The sequence below is a fragment of the Panicum virgatum genome, chromosome 2N, assembly GCF_016808335.1.
Source record: "Panicum virgatum strain AP13 chromosome 2N, P.virgatum_v5, whole genome shotgun sequence".
Taxonomy (NCBI): Eukaryota; Viridiplantae; Streptophyta; class Magnoliopsida; order Poales; family Poaceae; genus Panicum; species Panicum virgatum.
The window spans coordinates 4,869,386-4,888,666 of NC_053146.1; the positions used below are offsets into that span (position 1 = coordinate 4,869,386).

Here is a 19,281-nt window from a genome sequence, read left to right on the forward strand (position 1 = left end):
TCACTGTGTCTGAATCATGCATCAATTACATTGAATTGAATTCAACGTTCCTACTGCCAACAAAGCGGTGAAAAACCAAGAAGTATGCATTGAAAGAAAATTGCTTTATTCTGCTCAAGAAGTATGCATTAACATGTTGCTGCTAAAGTATAACTGGTACTGCATATGTGGTCTCTCGGCTCTCCAGAAGTGGCCAACTGATGCCACGCTGCTACTGCTTGCTTGCTCCTACATGATTCGTTCAGACATGGAAGGCAGCCGCCGGAAGAAGTTGATCACCGGCGCCGGCATCCAGTCCCGGAACATCGGGTGCCGGAGGTAGTAGAACCCGGCGACCACGGCCACCATCTTGATGGGCACCATGTACAGCACCATGGCCACGAGGACGCACAGCGCGACGAACATCCCGGTGGCGCGCGGGTCGCGCCACGACACGAGCGCCTGCAACCTCTCCGCCTGCGTCGCGACGTCGCCGACCATCTGCTGCAGCCGCGCGCCCACCATCCTGGCGCGGTCGTACCGCGCCCGCACCACCTCCGGCGGCCTCGCGCTCGGAATCGTGTCGAACTCCTCGTCCAGCTCCTCCCTGTCCGGCGCCTCCGCCATGGACGCGCGCACGCACGGGTGCGGCGCCGGCGCGCGCGGCCTGCGCCTGTACTTCCACACGCCCACGGCGGCGACGTGGAGCGTGACCGTCGGCACGACGAGGTCCGGGTGCCACGCGAGGAGGACCAGCACGGCGTGCGCCATCGCGGTCGCCGTCGGGTTGCGCCACGACCGGGTGTCCTCCACCCAGCGCGCCGCGTCGGCGACCCAGGAGAGCGCGGCGGCGGCGCGGTTCCAGTTGGCGCGCAGCTTGCGCATGCTGAATCCGCGCGGCTCCGCGGCGTCCAGCATCCACGTCGCCACCTCGCGCCGCAGCGGCGGCTCCGACCGCGCCAGGTGCGCCGCCGAGATGCGCGCCGCCGCCAGCCGCAGCGCCTCACGGTGAACCGCCGGGACGGGCCGCAGGTGGTGCATCGGCGGCAGCGCCGGCCGGCCGTACGTGTGCAGCACGTCGAGCGTCGACGCGGACGTGGCGAAGCGGATGGCCAGCTCGACGTCGCCCATCCGCTTCGCGCCGGTGGGCAGCATCATGATGAGCGGGTACAGGCCACGGTACACGCGGCCGCGCTCCAGCGTGGACAGCCGTATCCTGACCTTCCCCATCGGCCGCGAACACGCCGCGGCGGCGGCGTCCTTCCCGCCGCCGTCTGCCGGCTGCGCCGGCGGCGGGTCGTCGAACACGCCGACGGTGAGCACGGTGCAGGGGTCGTACACCGGCCACGTGTACTGCTCGTTCCAGGCCGGGTCGAAGCTGTCGGCGATGGTGCGCGTGCGCGCCCACTTGGGGCCGTACTTGGCCACGGCGTACGCGTCCGTGCAGCCCTTGCCGTCGGCGGCGCGCATCGGTAGGAGGCCCTTGCAGCCGATGATGCCTAGCTCCACGACGCCAAGCGGTGGGTGCCAGAGCTGCCGCGCCGACGGCCGGAAATCGCTGCACGCGTACGACGGCTCGTCGGCGACGTTGTAGCCGCCGTCGAGGCACACGCGCACGTGCAGCCGCCCTCCGTGCATGTGCATCGCCGCCTTCTTCCCGACTCTCTTCGTGGCCTCGTCGGACGGGAGGAGGTCGAGCCATTTGGACGCCACCTTCCTGTCGTCGACGCGCCGCTCGATGGTGGCGAGTGAGATGCTGGCCGAGCCGACAGGGAAGGCCTCCTTACCGTGGCGCACCTCGAGAGAGATGACGAGGCAGTCGTCGTCGGTGAACGGCTCGGCGGCGACGAAGAGCAGGTCCTCGTTCCACGCGGGCCCTCCGTTGCGCGCCACCGGCGTGGTGCGCGTCTTGAGAGCCTGGAAACCCAGCAAGGCGCGCACCGCGATGCCGGCGTCGCGGGGAGGCGGCGCCGTGAGCGTGTCCTGCGCCTCGATGACGGTGAGGCGCAGGAGCCAAAGCTTCGGCGAGACGTAAACCTTGGCGCGCGACGTGGCAGCGACAGCGGCGAAGGTCGCCGCCGGGGAATCCGCCTTCCACGCGTCGGCGAAGGCCTCGTCGGCCTGCGTGCCCGCCCACGTGGCGACCATGAGGTCGGCGCCGCCGAGGCGGCGCCCGCCCTCGAGCCTGTACCACTGCGTCGCGAGAGGCCCGTCCGGCGGGTCCCGCGCGTGCACGTCGGCGGTGTCGAAGCAGAGGCCGCCAAGGAAGTGGCGATCGTCGGCGACGGACACGTCGGCGTCGGGCGGGAGGTCCCACACGGAGACCTCGAGAGTGGGGCCCGGCGAATCGGTGTCCGGGTCGCGCACGAACGCGAAGGTCTGGTCCCACTCGAAGAAGGCACCGCGGCGCGCCTCCCGCGTGGACGCGTGGATGCCGCCGGCGGCCACGCGGACGTGTGGGTGCGCGCCGGCGGGCAGCCCCCGCGCGCGCACCACCCGGACGAACAGGTACGGCATCTTGTCCACCAGATCGTGCTTGCTCCGCTCCACCGGCTCCTCCGGTGGAGGCGGCGGCGGCGGCCTTCGCACAGGCATGGATACCTGCCGCGGCATCGGTGTCGGCGTCGGCTGCGGTGGCGGGCTCAGCACCGGCTCCTCTTCCGGTGGCTTCTCCTCCGGTGCTGCCACCGCCGCCTCTGCCGCCATTTCGTGTGCAGCTTCTGGTGCCGGGGTCGCCGCTGCGGGGTCAGCCTCCTCAGGTGGCTTCTCCGTGGTGGATCCGTCGCCGGATGCAGCCTCTGCCGCCGGTTCCGGCTGTGGCGCCGGAGCTTCGTCCGCCGGCTCCTCCTCCTTCGGCGGCTCATCCGCAGAAGCCTCCTTAGGAGCAACGGGCGGCGGCGGTGGTGCTTCTGCTTCCGCCGCCGCGGCATCTGGAGCGGCATCACCAACGGCTGGTGGCTCCGGCTCCGGCGGCGCGAGCGGCACGTCGACGTAGTAGACCTTGAGCCCGATCTCGCCGCGGACCCAGTTGAAGAGGCTCTTCTTCTGGAGCGGGAAGTAGATGAGCGCCTCCTCGCCCTTGCGCACGAACTGGCGCGCGTCGAGGCGGACGCGGCCGAGAAAGTTGTTCCGCCGGCTGGGCCCGACGCGGACGTCGTGCAGGACGGCGACCTCGAGCGGCTCCCCCACGACGGGGTCGACGCCGACGCCGGCGGCGGGGAAGTCGAACTCGAGCGCCTCGTTCCACGCCGGGTTGAGGTCCCTGGTCACCGTGCGCGTCTTGCGGCGCTGCCCGTCGAAGTCGGCGCGCGCGTAGGGGCTCGACGTGCCGGTCCCGTCCTTGGGCAGCAGGTCCCGCGCCTCCACCACCTCCACGATCAGCTTCCTCGCCGTCGCCGCCATCACGACCGACCGGTGCGTGGGCGGTCACCGCGCGATCGAGCACCTCCCGGTGATCTACTGCTCCGGCCGGCTCAACCACGCCCAGGCACCTGCACCTCCGAGCAGAGCTTCAGCTGCATGGAGCTATCGCGAGATGATGCGTCAGTCAGTGTGAGGGGTCTGCAGCTGCAGTGTGGTCGAAGACTTAAAAGCGAAGCATTTAAATAGAGAATGTTTGCTGGAGAGGGGAATTCCATGGCACGCGGTTTAGAAATGATTAAGAGGAATAGTTGCTGATGCTAATTCCTTGCCTAATCTTTGCGTGAAGAATGAGTTAAAGCAGCCTAGAGTGTTGTAGGGTGCTGAGTAAAAGGTGCTTACCTTCATGTTCAAGCAGCTAGCTGACTTTATTTTGTATTGTAAAAGAATGGTGTGTTTGTGCTGTAATTAACCAATCCCCTTTCAGGAAAATGCATGTGTATAATAGTATGGAGACAGTAGCTATATATTTAGCGTGCCAAATCACCACTAAGAACATCTCCCAGAGTTTTTTTTTATAAATTTAACTCTCTAAATTATCATTCGGAGAGCCTTATGTATAAAAAATCGTTTTCTATATGTTTTCACTCTCCAACAGCTTTTTTATACCTTGTGTACACTCTAGAAAGCCATTTTTGTTATCTATATTTGGCTAGCTAGAAACATGGAATAGAGGATGGTCACATTTGGATAACCACTTAGAGAATCTGTTGAAGAGATATAGATAGTCTCTTGGAGTTTCTCTAACATGTTAAATTTAACCTATTAATTCCTGTCTACTTACCCCAGTGTGGCAAATCACCACTAACATCTTGTACTTCACTTACAAGCCCTCGATCAATGAATTGCTCTACTTCCCCGGTATTGCTCGAAAAAAATATTGGTGAAATGCAGACATGTTGTCTCCCTATTTTGGGACCCATCTCACTCTTTCTTTCCATCCCTCCTCTGACATCTCTCAACAAAATGGTGGATTCAATGTATGTTTTCACTAGATTTTAAGAGTTGTTTCTAAATTCAAGTCGAGTAGGATTCCAACCTGGATGTGAATGTTGGATGAGTATGAACACAAAGTTCCTATATGGCCAGATCAACGGGGTCGTCTATTCCTCGCATGTGCGGGGAATCGACCGCGCATCGCAGGAAGCAAGCGCCCCCGCCTACCCCAGCTCCGGCGGCGCCACCGCCGCCGACCCTATCCAGGCATGCCGTCGCGCCGCCCGTCCACCACCTCGCCTCCGCCCCCGGCCTCCTCCCACCGAAGATCCTACACTGCCCGGCCGACGGCGCTTCCGCGCCGCCTCGCCCTCCGCCGCCACCCCCGGCCTCCTCTTCCATAGCTGGAGGTCATGGAGCCATCCCACTCCCGGCAATCCGAACTCTAAAAGGCCGCCGCCTCCCTTCACCACCCCGACCACTGGCGACCTCGCCTGGGTGGTGGAGGGAGGCAGCGGCCTCGTCGGCGGCCGCTCCGCCCCATCAACCACCCCCAGACCCCCGCAACCCCCTTCTCTAACCCCGGCGCCACCACCATCGCGAGGTCTAGAGGAGGAAGAAGCACAGTACCGCACGGGCCCACTTGCCAGCTGGCTGTAGTAGCGCGCGTGAGGAATAGCCTCCGCGCTGATCAACCCCCACATAGAAAAAATAAAAACAACGTCATCCCCCACACGGGATCTGGAATCTGCCAAGCAAAATACTTTGCCCACCTTTTTGTGTTTTGTCCATGGACACGCACCTTAAAGCTGCCTGAGATGAAGATGAGGATCGTCGTGGACATGGAGGTGATGGACAGCTCGACCCATCAAGATTCCATGTCTGATGTCTCCCCCCTAGCTTTGTGCATGTACGAGTGTGAAACGATCAGGCGCTACGTAGAACACCTTTGCTCGCGTGCCTTTTGGGCTGTTCTTGTTCAGCCGTAGGATTAGAAACGGCACAAAGCCGTGAGTCACAAAAGCGAGAAAGGGGCGGCGAAAGGCGGAGCGCATCCCCACCGACCATTCCCTGTCCTTGTCCCCATCCCCGCCGCCCATTGGAGATGCAGCACACCTGCTCCGCACGTGACGCGCACATGACCCGCGATTCAGTTCATCAACCGCGTAAAATGTTGCCCAAAATCGACAAACAATATACTATCGTACGTACCTCAAACATGAAGACTTTGCAGAAATTCAGCAGGGACCCGTTTTCCTTGTGCAAGTTGATAAGATTTTCTCTGCGATCCATGTACCTGTTTCATTTGCAGAAATAGGAACCTGAAACATACAAAAATTCAGGTCGATTGTGCATGTAGCCCGGACATCATTGTTGTTGGCCAAGGGATGATGATGATCATACTGCCATGCTCCAAAGGTTCAAAAGCATGAGCTGCAAAGGTTCTAGCAGGTATAGTTTTCCATCAGGCCCATGGGCCGTGGGCCGGCCCGAAGCACGAGAATTGGGCCCGGTACACGGCCCGGCCCGGCACGGAGGTAAACGGGCCCGGGCCGGCCCGGCACGGGCGTCGTGCCGTGCCTGGGCCGCGCCGCAGGCACGTGGGCCGGCCCGGCCCGACTCGGCACGTGGGCCGGCCCGTGAGCACGAAGCCCACGAAGCCCGCCAGCACGAGTCGCGCCGTTAACCCTAGCCCCCCTCCATTCCCCGCCCTGGCTCCTCCGCGGCTCCGCCTCGTCTCCTCCTCCGCCCTCCGCCTCCCCCGCTCCTCGCCAGATCCGCTCCACGCGGCCACGCCTTCACCCCGAGTCCCCGACCTCCACCGTCCACCCCACCTCTCCGGCCCCTCCATTCCCGCCCGCCTGGCCGCCGCCTCGTCTCCTCCGCCTCCCCCGCTCCTCGCCAGATCCGCTCCACCCCGACCTCCACCACACCTCTCCGGCGTAGATCCGCCGCTCTCCGACCTCCTCCTGTCGCACGGATCGCCGGTAACCCTAGCCCCCTCCATTCCCCGCCCGCCTGGCCGCCGCCTCGTCTCCTCCGCCTCCCCCGCTCCTCGCCAGATCCGCTCCACCCCGACCTGCACCCCACCTGTCCGGCGTAGATCTGCCGCTCTCCGACCTCCTCCGCCTTTCCTCGGCCAGATCCGCCGCTCCAGTGGACCTCCTCCGACTCTGCTCGGTCAGATCCGCCGCTCCCCTCAGGCCCTCACCTCCTTCCCTCTCCTTTCTTCTACTTCTTCCTCACGAATCCTCCTGTCCCCTCTTTGCGAGTCTGTGTGGCCTGCAACTCCGGTGAGGGCGTCGACGGCAACTTCGGTCTTCGGTGCTCCGGCAAAAGGTAAGTCAGAACTCGCCTTTCTTCTCATTCTTCCTCACGAATCCCCCTCACAGTCTCTCCTCCTTGTGCAGGCCGTGAGGGACCGAAGACCGGCGATGGCCGCCGACGACTCCTACAACAATGAGTTGCGGTCGATGGGCTTTCGCGGAGATGATGAGGATGACCTGTCTGCGGATGCCGCTGAGTTGTTTGGGAGCAATGCTGCCATCGACCTGGATCCAGAAGGACTTCCTCAGGGGACGGCCGCTGGATCTGGCACTGGCAGCGCGAGCACCGCCGCTGCCACTGAATCTGGCTCGACCAGGAAGAGGAGGGCGTCCACCTCCAAGGTCTGGAAAGACTTTGATGAGATCTATGAGGTAATTGATGGTAAGGAACGTCGAACTGGTGCTAGATGCAAGCATTGCAAGAAAAACCTCACTGGTAAATCAACCCATGGTACTGGTCACTTGAAGCGGCACATTCCTATATGCCCTGTTTTGAAATCTCGTAATGCCATGACTCAAACTCAACTTAAGTTTAATCCTGATGGCTCTGTGCACCTTTGGGAGTACAAACCAGAAGTAGCTCGTACTGAGTTGTGTAGGTTAATTGCTCGTCTTGACCTGCCTATTTGCATTGGTGAGTCTGATGCTTTTGAAGAGTACATTACTACTGCTCATAATCCTAAATTTGCTAAGGTGTCTAGGCAAACAACCACTAGAGATTTTGCCAAGTACTTCACTGAACGTCGTGCTCAGCTTGTTGAGTTGAGTGCTTGAAGTCTGTATCCTCTGTTGCTCTTACTTCTGATATCTGGTCTGACAATGCTAAGGAGGATTACCTTAGTGTGGTTGCTCATTTTGTGAATGCTGATTGGCAACTAGAGAAAAGGATCTTAGGTCTCAGGTTGATTGATGTGTCTCACAATGCTGAGAATATTGCTGAGCGTATTACTTCTGTTATTGCTGATTATGGGTTAACTGATAAAATCTTTGCTGTTACACTGGACAATGCTGCTGCTAACACTAGGGCTATTAATCAACTTAATCATGTTTTGTCTGGTTATGTTGGTAGCTTGTTCCTGCATCAAAGATGTGCTTGTCATATCATAAATCTTATTGTTAAGGCTGGTCTTGAAGTGTTTAAGCCAATGCTTGGTGCATTTAGATCTGCTATATCATTTCTAAACTCATCTAATCAGCGCATTGCTGCATATAAGTCATATTGCATTGCTGTTGGTGAAAGACCTCGCAAGTTTGGCTTGGATATGGATGTGAGATGGAATTCTACCTATCTTATGTTAAAACATCTCCTGCCCCATAAGGCCACATTCTCTGTTTTCATCACTACTCAGCATCCTTTGGTTGATGGTCAGCCACTCCTGACAGACCAGCATTGGTATGTTGCTGAAAAAAATTTTGAATTCCTTGAACAGTTCTATGATTCCACTGTTGTTATGTCTGGTGTTTATTACCCCACATCTCCATTAATATTGCATCATGTTCTTGAGATAGCTAGCCATCTAAATAATTATGAAAATGATAGAGACTTAAGATCAGTTGTGGTTCCTATGAAAGATAAGTTCTTGCAATACTGGTGTGACATACCCATGCTCTACTCCTTTGCATTTATACTAGACCCTAGGGCTAAGCTGAAAGGTTTCACCAATGTTCTTAGACTTCTATCTCAGCTTAATGGTAATGATTACTCATGCTACTTGACTGAGGTAAGGGCTGAGTTGTCTGTTATTTTTGCTAAGTATGATGAGAAGTTTGGTGGTGTAAGGTTGCAAAGGGCTGCCCAACCAGGCCCTACAGGTAAGAGAAAAACTGCTTGGGGAAGAATCTTTGGTGGTGAGTCTTCTTCTTCTGGTTCTAGTTTGTCTGGTACTACTCTTGGTTCTGTTACTAGTCTTGGTTCTGGTTCTACTTCCTCCTTGCATAGAAGAACCTCTGCTAGTGCTCTGTTGCAAGCTGCAACTTCTGGTGCTTCTCTATCATCTGGTTCTGAATTGTCTGCCTACCTGGACAGTGATACTGTTAACCAGTATGATGATGATTTCAATATCTTGAACTGGTGGCATGAGCATAAGCTATCATATCCTGTTCTTTCAATTCTAGCTAGAGATGTAATGACTGTTCCTGTTTCAACAATATCATCAGAATCTGCATTTAGTATGACTGGCAGGATTATCGAGGAGCGACGACGCCGTCTGGGCCCTGAGGTCGTGGAGATGTTGGCTCTGATCAAGGACTGGGAGCAAGCCGATGCAAGACTTCAGCATCTCATAGAGGATGAAGAACTTGAAGAATCATTTGAAAACTTATATCTAGATGTTGAATCTGTATAACTATGTAGTGTGGACTGTGGACTGTGGACTTGAACTTGTGATGAACATTTGAACATTTAGAGCTGGCTGTACTCTTTTCCTTTGTAGGGTTTTGTCCTCACGAGGTGTGGGGTTTTACCTACAAAGGTTTTTAACGAGGCAGCACCCAAAACAGCTCAATAAATTTGTTATCATGAAATGTGCTTCTGTTTTGTGATCTTTTGTGAATTTGAATCTTAGATTTGAAATCTTGAAATCATTCTGAGTTGAGGGAGTGGCAGCCTGGTGCAGATGGCTAGCCGGGCTCGGGCTGGCACGGCCCACGAAGCCCGCCTGGCATATCGGGCCGGCCCGGCACGCCAAACAGGCCCCCGTGCCGTGCTCGTGCACAGAGCTGGGCACGTGGGCCGGCCCGGCCCGGCACGATTAGTTATCCGGGCTAATCGTGCCGGGCCGGATCGTGCCGGGCCGGATCGGGCCCGTGCCGGGTCGGGCCGGGCTCGGCCCATTGGACATCTATACTAGCAGGATCCGGCGCAGATAGCGGCAAATTAAAGAAAAACAGTTTTGACATGCAAAAAAAATAAATAAAGGTGATAAATTGCAATATAACCCCATGGACGATAGATGTCACTAGTATGCAACAAGAGTAATAGAGTATGCATGGGAGCACATGACCTTTGATCCTCATGTCTAGATGTTCACACACTTTTACGGAAAAAGCAACGAACAGTAGTGGCACATCCATGGCATAGGCCTTTTGAGTTTTGACTGCTCAACAAATTAAAGTTACAGTATGTGTAAACATCTAAAGAAGAGAGGGGGAAAAAGGGGCACTGCGACAACGCAAACAGCTAGCTGCCATTTACCCTTCCGGTAGTGTGCAGTTGATGAGCGGACAAGTGGATGAGCGCCTCCTCGATCGCCCTTGCGCACCGAGCTGGCGCGTGTCGAGGCCGACGCGACGACGGCCGGGGAAGCTGTTCGGCCGCCTGCTGGGCCCGACGCGGGTGCCGTGCTCGTGCAGCGCGGCGACCTCGAGTACTTCGTCGGCGACGGGGCTTGACGCCGGCGCCGCCGGCCGGATGGCATGTCGAACTCGAGCGCCTCGTTCCACACCGGCCGGGGTTGAGGCCGCTGGCCTCGGCGAGCGTCGTCGTGCGGTGCTGCCCGGCGAAGTCGTTGGCGCGCGCGTCCTTGGGCCCCACGAGCACATCGTGCAGAACGGCCACGGCAGCCTCGAGCACCTCTTCCGTCGCCGGAGATCCTTTTGCGTGCGAACTGTAAAGGGAGCTGGCGCTACGTAGGACGGACGCCTTTAAAGTCTGAATGCCTTTCGGGCTCTTCTTGTTGGATGGACGAAAGCGGAAATCTGAGCTGAGAAAGGAAGCACAAGACCTTTGATCCTCAGGCCTGGCACTTTTGACTATTGGACGAAGCTACAGTCCTCGATAGCTGTCTTCTGAGGATACAAGAAAACAGGAAACAGAGTAAAAGGCTTGGTCAGTAACCTTTTATATATTGCGAGGTGCAAATCAATCTCTTTATGCAACCATGCAAACTTCTAATATGGTCCACATGATTAACATTTAAAGGGCACGAGGGATTGAATAATTTTACACTTAACCGCACACCTCTAATTATACTTTTGCAAATCCCCCTCCCAAATGGATAAAAGAAACATTTCGACAAAATAGTGAGAAGTACGTAACCACTGTCAAACCTAGCAGTTCAGTTTTGAGACGCGCACAAAGAACTTGCACTTGCACCACATCCAGCTGAGAAATATATCAGATTCTAAGGCTTGTTTGGATGCCCGCCACAGCAACTGTGGCGGCGCCACACTCTTGTGGCGGACAAATCGAGCGCCACACTATCGGCTGAAAAAGCTGTCGACTGTGCTGTGGCGCGGAACACTGTGGCGTGGCGAGTTGTGGCCGTAAACCAAACATGCCCTTAGAATCAGCCAGTGAAGAACCAAATTATATATCGCACCAATCAGCCAAATAGGGAAGCACTGGGGTAGCGCCGAAGTGAGAGACTCTGAAAATAAATGGCAAATGCCTGAGTGCGGACGCACCACAGTTTGAGCTCTGATTGCAACAACCAAAGAGATTTTGGTGGGAAAAAGACATTGGCTGAAGTTACACCAAGCCGGGTGATCTCACATGACCTATACAGCCATCTGTTATAGCTGAATGAGATCACTTCAGCGAAAACGAAAGCAAAGGTTGCTTTGGCCTTTTATTTCAGCTAAAGGAACCTATGGTGAATGAAACTGACTGTACATTCCAATGTACAATGAACAGGTAAAATGAGAGGTGAGCCTAAAAGGGATCAGTAGCTCTTCGGTGAGGCCGTGGCCATCACTGGGCCTGCGGCTTGACGATCCTCACGCTGCTGTAGAAGCGCTTGAAGTCCTTCATCGCCTGCTCCTCAATCTGGATTGAGCGGATGGAGGACGGGGCATCAGTTTCTGGCTTGAACCAGCGGTTGGGTACATTGTCCTTTGCGCCACCAACATCTAGTGATCCTCCCTGGGATGGTATAGCGAAGCCTGATGTTCGTGTTTTCGGGCTGTGGGAAATGCCATAGTGATGCTTCTCCTAATCAAAAATTAATTGCTTGTTAGTATTTTCATCAAGGGAGAAAATTTATTCACTCCTGGGTGAAAAACACTACCTGCTGCATCTGTATGTCCCTGAGTGAAGGCCGTGATACATTGGGTGAGGTAGCAGAAGACGACCAAGGTGGTGTGCTCTTGTCACCTTCAGAAGAAGGTACTGAACGAGCAGGTGTGACAGCTATTGGTTTTGAACGCGCGTCTGGGATGAATGAAGAAAGGCGCAAACGCCCAGCACTGTCAGGTGAGTTCTCAAAGCGGTCTTTTGCTTTGGCCATGACAGGCTCATTTGTTTTTATCTGCTCGCTTTGGATATCACGAAGAGAAGCAGGTCCCTTTGTTATCTTTGCACCACCCCAGGCAGGTCCTTCATGCTTCGGTGTGACGGGCACAACAGGGGCAGGCAGCCTTGGTTTTGGGGTGTCATCAAGAGCACCACTCAGAAACAATGACAAGCCACCTTTCCTATTCTTCTTCTTTGACGAAGTTGATTGGGAAGGTTTCTTCTCTAAGGGAGAAGCAATGCCTTTAGTGTTGCTGAAAGCGGCGTCCTCTGTGTGTTTGATTGGATCAGCACCACATGCCTCCTGCTTCAATGCAGATACAGTTTTGTCAGCAACTATGCTTTCTGAACAAAGTAGGGGGGAAATATAACTAGCAGAATAGCAACTAAAAGCATTGGGGTTGAAAGCAGATAGTAATGTAATCAAAGCTAAGAGCTACGATGATACACAATCCTACATTCAAATAAAACAAAAGAATAAGATTCTATACAGGGACCAAATACTTAGCCTTCCATAGAAGCAAAGCACAGAACAGGTGCCAAAAGAATAAAGTAAGGCACAACCTATCAGCTTTAGGTCTTATTACTTGTAAGACCATACAAAAAAAAGTACCAAGAAAAGTAAGGATGCAAAATAAAATTATCAAACAAGAGCTGAACTAATGCTTTTGTATTGCCAATAGCTATAATACATAACTCAGGTTTGATATTAATAAGTATATCTCCACAAAGATAAGAAAAGTAAGAAATCATACGATATAAGAGCACAAATGCAACATAATCTAACCTTTTCTGCGGAGACATTGGTTGGTAGGACTTCATGGAGGTCCTTAATAGGAATTTGTTGCCCAGATTCACTTTTCGCAGAGTGAGTATTGGACTGCAGTGCCTGCTTGTTTTTTTTCTTCTGTTTCTTAGAAAACTCAGGTTTTCTGTTTGTTCTACCTTCTGCTGGACAAACGGAGGAAGCTCGAGTGTATGCCTCTGAGGGAACACCAAGTTCAGCGAGTTCATTTTCAAGGGCAGCTCTAGACTCGAGCTTTGCTTGCTGCTGATTGTCCAGTTGATGACCAGCCAGTTGTTTAGCCTCAAGAATCTCAATTTGTTGCAGCTTCTTGCGAAGTGCCCTGATCTGCTTAGAGACAGCTTGTTCAGCAGTGCAGTCTTTCTGAAGGAAGTTCTCCTGATTTGACATTCCAGATGGCCTTGTTGCAGACTTCCCACATTTACGGGGCTTAAGGAATTCTCTTGCTTCATCTTCCTCTACATCACTGTCAATGACAGCCGGATAGGTAGCTGTCACTGTGGGAAGCCGGCGCTGACTCCAGGGCTCTGAGGATTTCTCATCCAACAATTTCTCTAAGTTTGCAAGAATTTCAGGAGACGCATTCATAATTGAAGGAGCTCCGACTGTGAAAATGTAATCAAGGTTGCGAATAGCTAAGTCCTGCAGGATATTGTACAATCGAGTATTAGGAATATTTGAACAAGGAATGGTTACATTGACGAAAGGTAACTTTTGAAATATAGAAACAGAATGATTAGTGTTTCTAAGCTGCAGAAAGACCAGTGCACTATGCCATACCTCGCAATGCTTCTTGAGTTCCTTGGCTTCTAAGGAATCAGCAACTTCAAGAAGTTGTATTGCGTTTTTAGGCTCCAATAAATACTCAACCGCAACCTTCTCACAGAGGCTTTTCAAGCTAGGTATGCCTTTGCTCATTTCACTGCAGCTTCCTGATAAACCACTGTCGGGCTGGACATCATTAAACAGAATATCTTCATCTAATTCTTCCATCCCACTGTTCCATTCTGACATGGATTTTATGACTTGGATTTTAGGTTTGGGTGGATACTCAGGATGGTATATACTAGAGAGCACAAGCATATGTGTTTCACCAACACAGACTGATGTTGCTCGCTTAACACCGTGCACCCGAGTGAAAAGTGGCGTTTCATCCTTACGCTTCTTTGCATCCCACATGAAAACATCACCAGTTGATGTAGCCACAGCAGTCCAGTACTTTCCAGCCGAGATGCTCACAATATTCCTCCCACACATTGAAAATATCTGCAGAGACATGTTATGTAAATATTAACATATTACTCTTGTACCAATTAATATCTTAGCAGGCAAGAAACCACACCTGTTGGCATTTTAGATCAGGATCTGATGAAACCCAGTAGAAAAGAGCGCCATCAGCTGTTAAAGCAGTATTGTGCATTGTTCCAGCAGCGACTGAAATCACTTGAAGTCGTTCCATACGGTGGAACTTCAGATTTGTATTTCCACCCTTCTTAAGGCATCTAGCTACTACAACACGCCGTGGGGTGACGAGGCGATGACCCCAAGTGAACACCTGAAAAGAGAATGACACAGCAGATCTATTAAATTTTGTAAAATTAGAACAAAGTGTAGAAATCAAGCTTCAACGGGCACCAACTTACCTCTCCATCAACCCCTAACACTATTGTATGATACTTTGCTGCAGATACACCTCTAAATACTTTCCCTTTCAAGTATTCCACCATTCTTGGAATACAATTAGATGCTGAGTTTGAAGTGCCATATCCTAGTTGGCCCTCCTTATTGCAACCCCAGGTGAATACTTCCCCGGTATCAGCAACTGCAGCAGAGTGCTTGTTTGCAGCAGCTACAGCAATTATCCTTTGTTTGAGGGAACTAACACGCCGTGGTGTTGGTTGGGTATCAACAGAAGGGTAGCCAAGCTGACCCTCTGCATCATTCAGAGAATTTTGTTACAGGCCATAAGGGGGAAATAATATTAGTAAGGACAAAAGGGACATGAAATGTGTGCCTCAGGTTCATGTGGCCTCAAATGCATTTAAAATGCATGATACGTACCTCTATTTGATCCCCAGGTAAACAATTCCCCCGCCTCTGTAGAAATCACAGTATGATGTTTGGCTGCAGCCACAACATTCACTCGCTTACGGCCTAGTCCTACTGTCACTTGGCGAGGAGTAATCACAGCAGTTGTCTGACCACTGTAACCGAAGGGCAGTTGTCATAACTTACTCAACACTGAGGAAATTTTAACACAGGAAAAGAGACATTACTGCTCAACTACTGCCAGCTTAACTTTAACAGCTTTAGTCTTCATTAATAGCTAATCTACAGCTGACTAGTAAAAGTAAAATGAGGACATCATTTTCCCATTTGTTAAGATACAAGTCATTTATAATGGCATGTCGTTGCTCACCTGTGAATATCCGGATGACCAAGACGACCACCTCGACCAAATCCCCATGTGTATAGTTCACCATCAGAACTAACTGCTACACTATGGAACTTTGATGCAGCAACTGTTTTGATATATGAACCATGCAAAGTATCTACTTTGCATGGTAGTTTTTGAATGTGGGCATTGCCAGTACCCAGCTGATAATTTGTTCCACTTCCCCAACTGAAAACTTCCGTTGCAACTAAAATGAAAAAAATATGAAAGATTTCATGAAGCAAGCCCTAAACACATATTCCCAGGAGGGCATCAGCATCAGAGCAGTAGATAGAATAGGAGACAACCATTCCCTGGAATGGAACAGAAGAAAGCTACCTGCATCAGGAGAATCTCCATTGGCCTGTGATACTGGACAGGATATAAGGTCAACAGGTGTGCGGCCCTTGGTGTCCTCCAAAGTGAGAGAAGCACCAAATTGCAAAAGAGCACCAGCAATACACAGGTGACCAAAATGAAGTGCCCTATGCAGGCTACTCCAGCCAGACTCTCCATCCTGCAACAGTGGAGATTTCAGTGAGAAATTACATATATACAGGTCAATATGCAAATCAAGCACCAATAAACAGGAAATTTTTTTAGCAAATTGACAATTAAAATGAGTTTATTTACAAGACCTTAAGTACAAAGCAAATCACATTTTTAGACCTTATTTTCTGTTTGTGGCAGTTTGATACAAGTGAGGCTGTTACTGGGGTCATAAAAGAAAATAATGTTCAATGCGAAGGTAGACACAAAGAAGCTTGCTACAAGGTATAGGGCATACCCTTGCATCTGGATCAGCCCCAGCATCTAGGAGCCTCCTCACGATAGGTAGATGATTTCTCCATGTTGCAAGATGGAGGGCACTAAGGCCAAATCCATTTCTACCGTCAATGTTCCCACCACTTTTTTTCAACAAGGCCAAAGCGGATTCTACTTCGGCTATCGACCCTTGTTTGGAAACAAGGCAAAGATCCCTAAGAGAACTTCCAGGAGAAGGTTTACGAACACCTGATTGCTTTGATGTGCCTGGCGGAGATATCGAGGTCTCCATGAAATTTCAGGAACACAAACAATATCTACAGAGTAATTGAAGAGAATCAGTATAGACTACTCCATCAAAATAATATTAGAAATCACAGATGTTCATGTAAAATGTGATAGTACCTGAAAGAGCAGGCCAATGCTGAACTTCTTGGCACGAAATCTTTCACGTCAGCAACACTATATGGACTGTACTACTAATGTTACAGCTGATGTTGTTCTTAAGAGAAGTACAATTCTGGTGTAGTTACAATTTTCTCTCTGCAGGGAGGTATGCTTGAGTTGACACCAACTCCACTATCTAAGACTGTTTCGATATCCTAACAAACTATCCAAATATCCTAAAACAGGATGGTGCTAGAGCTTCATTTTGAGTAAATGTAAATTAGAGAGCCAGGAGGCTACGAGGCCATTGCAATGTCAAGAGTTGATGCTAGGTGAAGAAATATTATATAGTATACATCAACCTGCACAATGAGTAAAATAGATGCAAATGAGCAAAACAAGATAATGTGAAAAAATACAATATAATTAAAAATAATGCATGCTCTAAGTTCTATTACTGATAAACTGAAAAAAGAACTGGCTCGTCAAGAAATGCAAAAACGATGAATCATACAAAATATATATTGATAACTCCAACTGACAGGGCACATAAAATTTCAGAATCAATTTGCACATGGAAAAGTTTTAGTGAATAATATTGCTAATTGTCAAGCATGAACAGAACATTTCTGACAAGAAGTTCAGCTTCAATAGAAGCATTTGCCTCAAGCCACGGGATTCTTAGGCGATTTTATATGTTTAATCAAAAGTTGACCTACCACAACAAACTTTTAAATATGCAACCAACTTTGATAGAGAAATAGAACTTTCCATTGACACCAACCTCTGCTCATGCAATCATGTTCTTATTTTGGGGAAATGGAATCATATCTAAAGCTAATGGAAGATGCCTGTAAAATGCCCACAACCAAAACTAACCAAGTTCTACATACACATTTACATTATCTAACATCACTAGTAACATTTCTTAGTCTACATCATCAAACATGCCAGCAAATAGCATCCGTGAGAAAAGAAAGGAAGAAATGTTAACATAAACGGAAGATGTCTGTAAAATGCCCCCCAACTAAAATTGACCGAATGTACATACACATTTACATGCAAGACATAATAACATTAACACAAGGAAAGAAGTCTGAAGAAATACTTAAAATAGCAACCAGTTATTTTATTTTAACAACAAAATTGCAACCACTTATTGATATCAGTTCAGAATTCAACCACCAAGGCCTTGTTTGCCATTCTAAAAAAAATAGCGCACACGTTTCCCGAAAATAGAATCTCGCATGCATGCAGTACTAAATGAAGTCTATTTGTAAAACATTTTTAGGGACGGGTGTAACTTTTCGCAACGAATCTAATGACGGTAATTAATCGATGATTGACTACATTGATGCTACAGTAACCATCCTCTAATCGCGCGGTTAGAGGCCTTATTAGATTCTTCAAGGTCATTAGCGCAGGGTTCTGGAGTTGGTTTTATAAAATGACTTTGTTTGACACCGTAATTAGCGGTCAAAATGTCTGTCACTATTCATAGCACGCTAAAATCCTAGCGCGAACCAAACAAGACCCAATTCCCCAAATACAACCAATCATCACACTGTACAACCTTGCCAACACGAATTGAACAAATCCGCACAAAATTCCGAAAATTAACCAGTACTAATATTCCAGCGCGCAGCAAAACAAACCCGCAATAAACCGGACGGGCGGACGCATATCAAACCATCCACCCGAACAAAGATTTGATTTTGACCGCTCATAGCAACAGAGAAGATCCCCAAACAACAGGAGCAATCCGTCGAGCTCAGATAGGGCTTCCTTACCAGCGAAAAGAATCCAGATGGCTGGATCTGAAGAGCCTGAAAAGGTTGGGGAAGGAAGGAATGGCGGCCTCTGGATTGGGGACCTCCCCTGCACAGGCTCCTCAAGAACACATCGGTGGCTCTTCGCCCCGGCTCTCTTGGTGTGTGTGTCTGCCTATCTCTCCTCGGGAGGGAGGGCACCTGCGTTTATCAGGGGAGGGAGAGGACGGCTACGGGATCTCCGGGCCGGGAATATGCCACCGGGCGCAGGAACTGCTTCCAAACTCCACCAAACCGCCACCGCCTCTCCCTCTCTCTCCTATTTTCCCTCGTGTCTCTCTCTAGGGTGGGGACTATTTTGAGGGGAGGGAGAGAAGGAAGATACGATGATATACGAGAACACAGCAGAAAAATAAAATGGAAACTGAGGGGTGGAGCGGTACGCGATGGGAGAATGAGGGGTGGAGCGAGGGAAAACGAGAGCAACTTCAGCACACTCTTCAAATGAGAGAGGATCGGTTAAAAAAGAAAGGCAAAATTGGCTATAGGACACCATTAAAATAGGGCTTTTGCTTCAGGCCACTAAAAAAATGTCTTTACTACAGCACACTCTAAAACCATGGTAATTTGGTATTGGACACTAAACCTCTTATTATACTCTTTTTTAATGGGAACCCCAGGTGAAAAGACCAACACCAGCGACTCGCGCGGCACCAGGGGGCCGCGCCACCCATTCGTCGCACGGCGGGACGCGCCGCCAGTCCGCCGCACCCGCGGGACGCGCTGCTCGTCCGCTGCACCCGCGGGGGCCCCGCGCTGCCCGTCCTCTGCACCCGCAGGGCCGGGTCGGGTCGCTGCGCCGCCGGGGGAAGCGTCGCCGGGGGGCGCGCCACCGAAAGCTGCGCCGTTGGGGCTCCGAGAAGCAAGTGCAAATGAAGGTTCCACGATTTCTGAGCGAGATTTTCCTCGAAAAGCAAGCTGATCTTTCATGGATTCCCGATGGGTAAGATTCCTACCATTTGTTCTAGGGTTAGGGCTAACTATGCTCAATCTACTCCCTTTTGTAGTCCTGTTATTTTTTCATTGGAAAATTTTACTGCTTTGTATGTAGGATGGATCCCAATTCGTCCTACAGGCTAGCTGCTCGAGTAGGTGCTTATGTGAAATTTACTGATGATGATGGTCGCGAATATTGCGAGGCATGCAACATTCCTAAGATTTTAGACAGA

The 19,281-nt window shown here is 51.2% G+C and overlaps 2 protein-coding genes across 3 annotated transcripts; both read right to left on the reverse strand.

The window, feature by feature from the left end:
- Positions 1 to 83: 83 nt before the first annotated feature.
- On the reverse strand, positions 84 to 4,546 carry LOC120659408 (FT-interacting protein 7-like). The gene has a single exon (XM_039937538.1). The coding sequence runs from the start codon at positions 3,379 to 3,381 to the stop codon at positions 229 to 231; it is 3,153 nt and encodes a 1,050-aa protein (XP_039793472.1). The 5' UTR covers positions 3,382 to 4,546; the 3' UTR covers positions 84 to 228.
- Positions 4,547 to 11,009: 6,463 nt separating this feature from the next.
- On the reverse strand, positions 11,010 to 18,466 carry LOC120659412. 2 transcript variants are annotated; one of them, XM_039937542.1, is made up of 12 exons: positions 18,074 to 18,466; positions 16,302 to 16,645; positions 15,919 to 16,213; positions 15,471 to 15,648; positions 15,117 to 15,339; positions 14,759 to 14,901; positions 14,341 to 14,630; positions 14,040 to 14,252; positions 13,478 to 13,963; positions 12,680 to 13,339; positions 11,669 to 12,196; positions 11,010 to 11,592 (listed from the first exon to the last, which is right to left on the reverse strand). In XM_039937542.1, the coding sequence occupies exons 3-12, from the start codon at positions 16,186 to 16,188 to the stop codon at positions 11,353 to 11,355; spliced, it is 3,231 nt and encodes a 1,076-aa protein (XP_039793476.1). In that variant the 5' UTR covers positions 16,189 to 16,213; positions 16,302 to 16,645; positions 18,074 to 18,466; the 3' UTR covers positions 11,010 to 11,352. The 2 variants fall into 2 exon arrangements, with proteins under 2 accessions (XP_039793476.1, XP_039793475.1); XM_039937541.1 differs by having other exon boundaries at positions 11,037 to 11,592; positions 11,669 to 12,199; positions 18,074 to 18,421.
- Between the last annotated feature and the right edge of the window lie 815 nt (positions 18,467 to 19,281).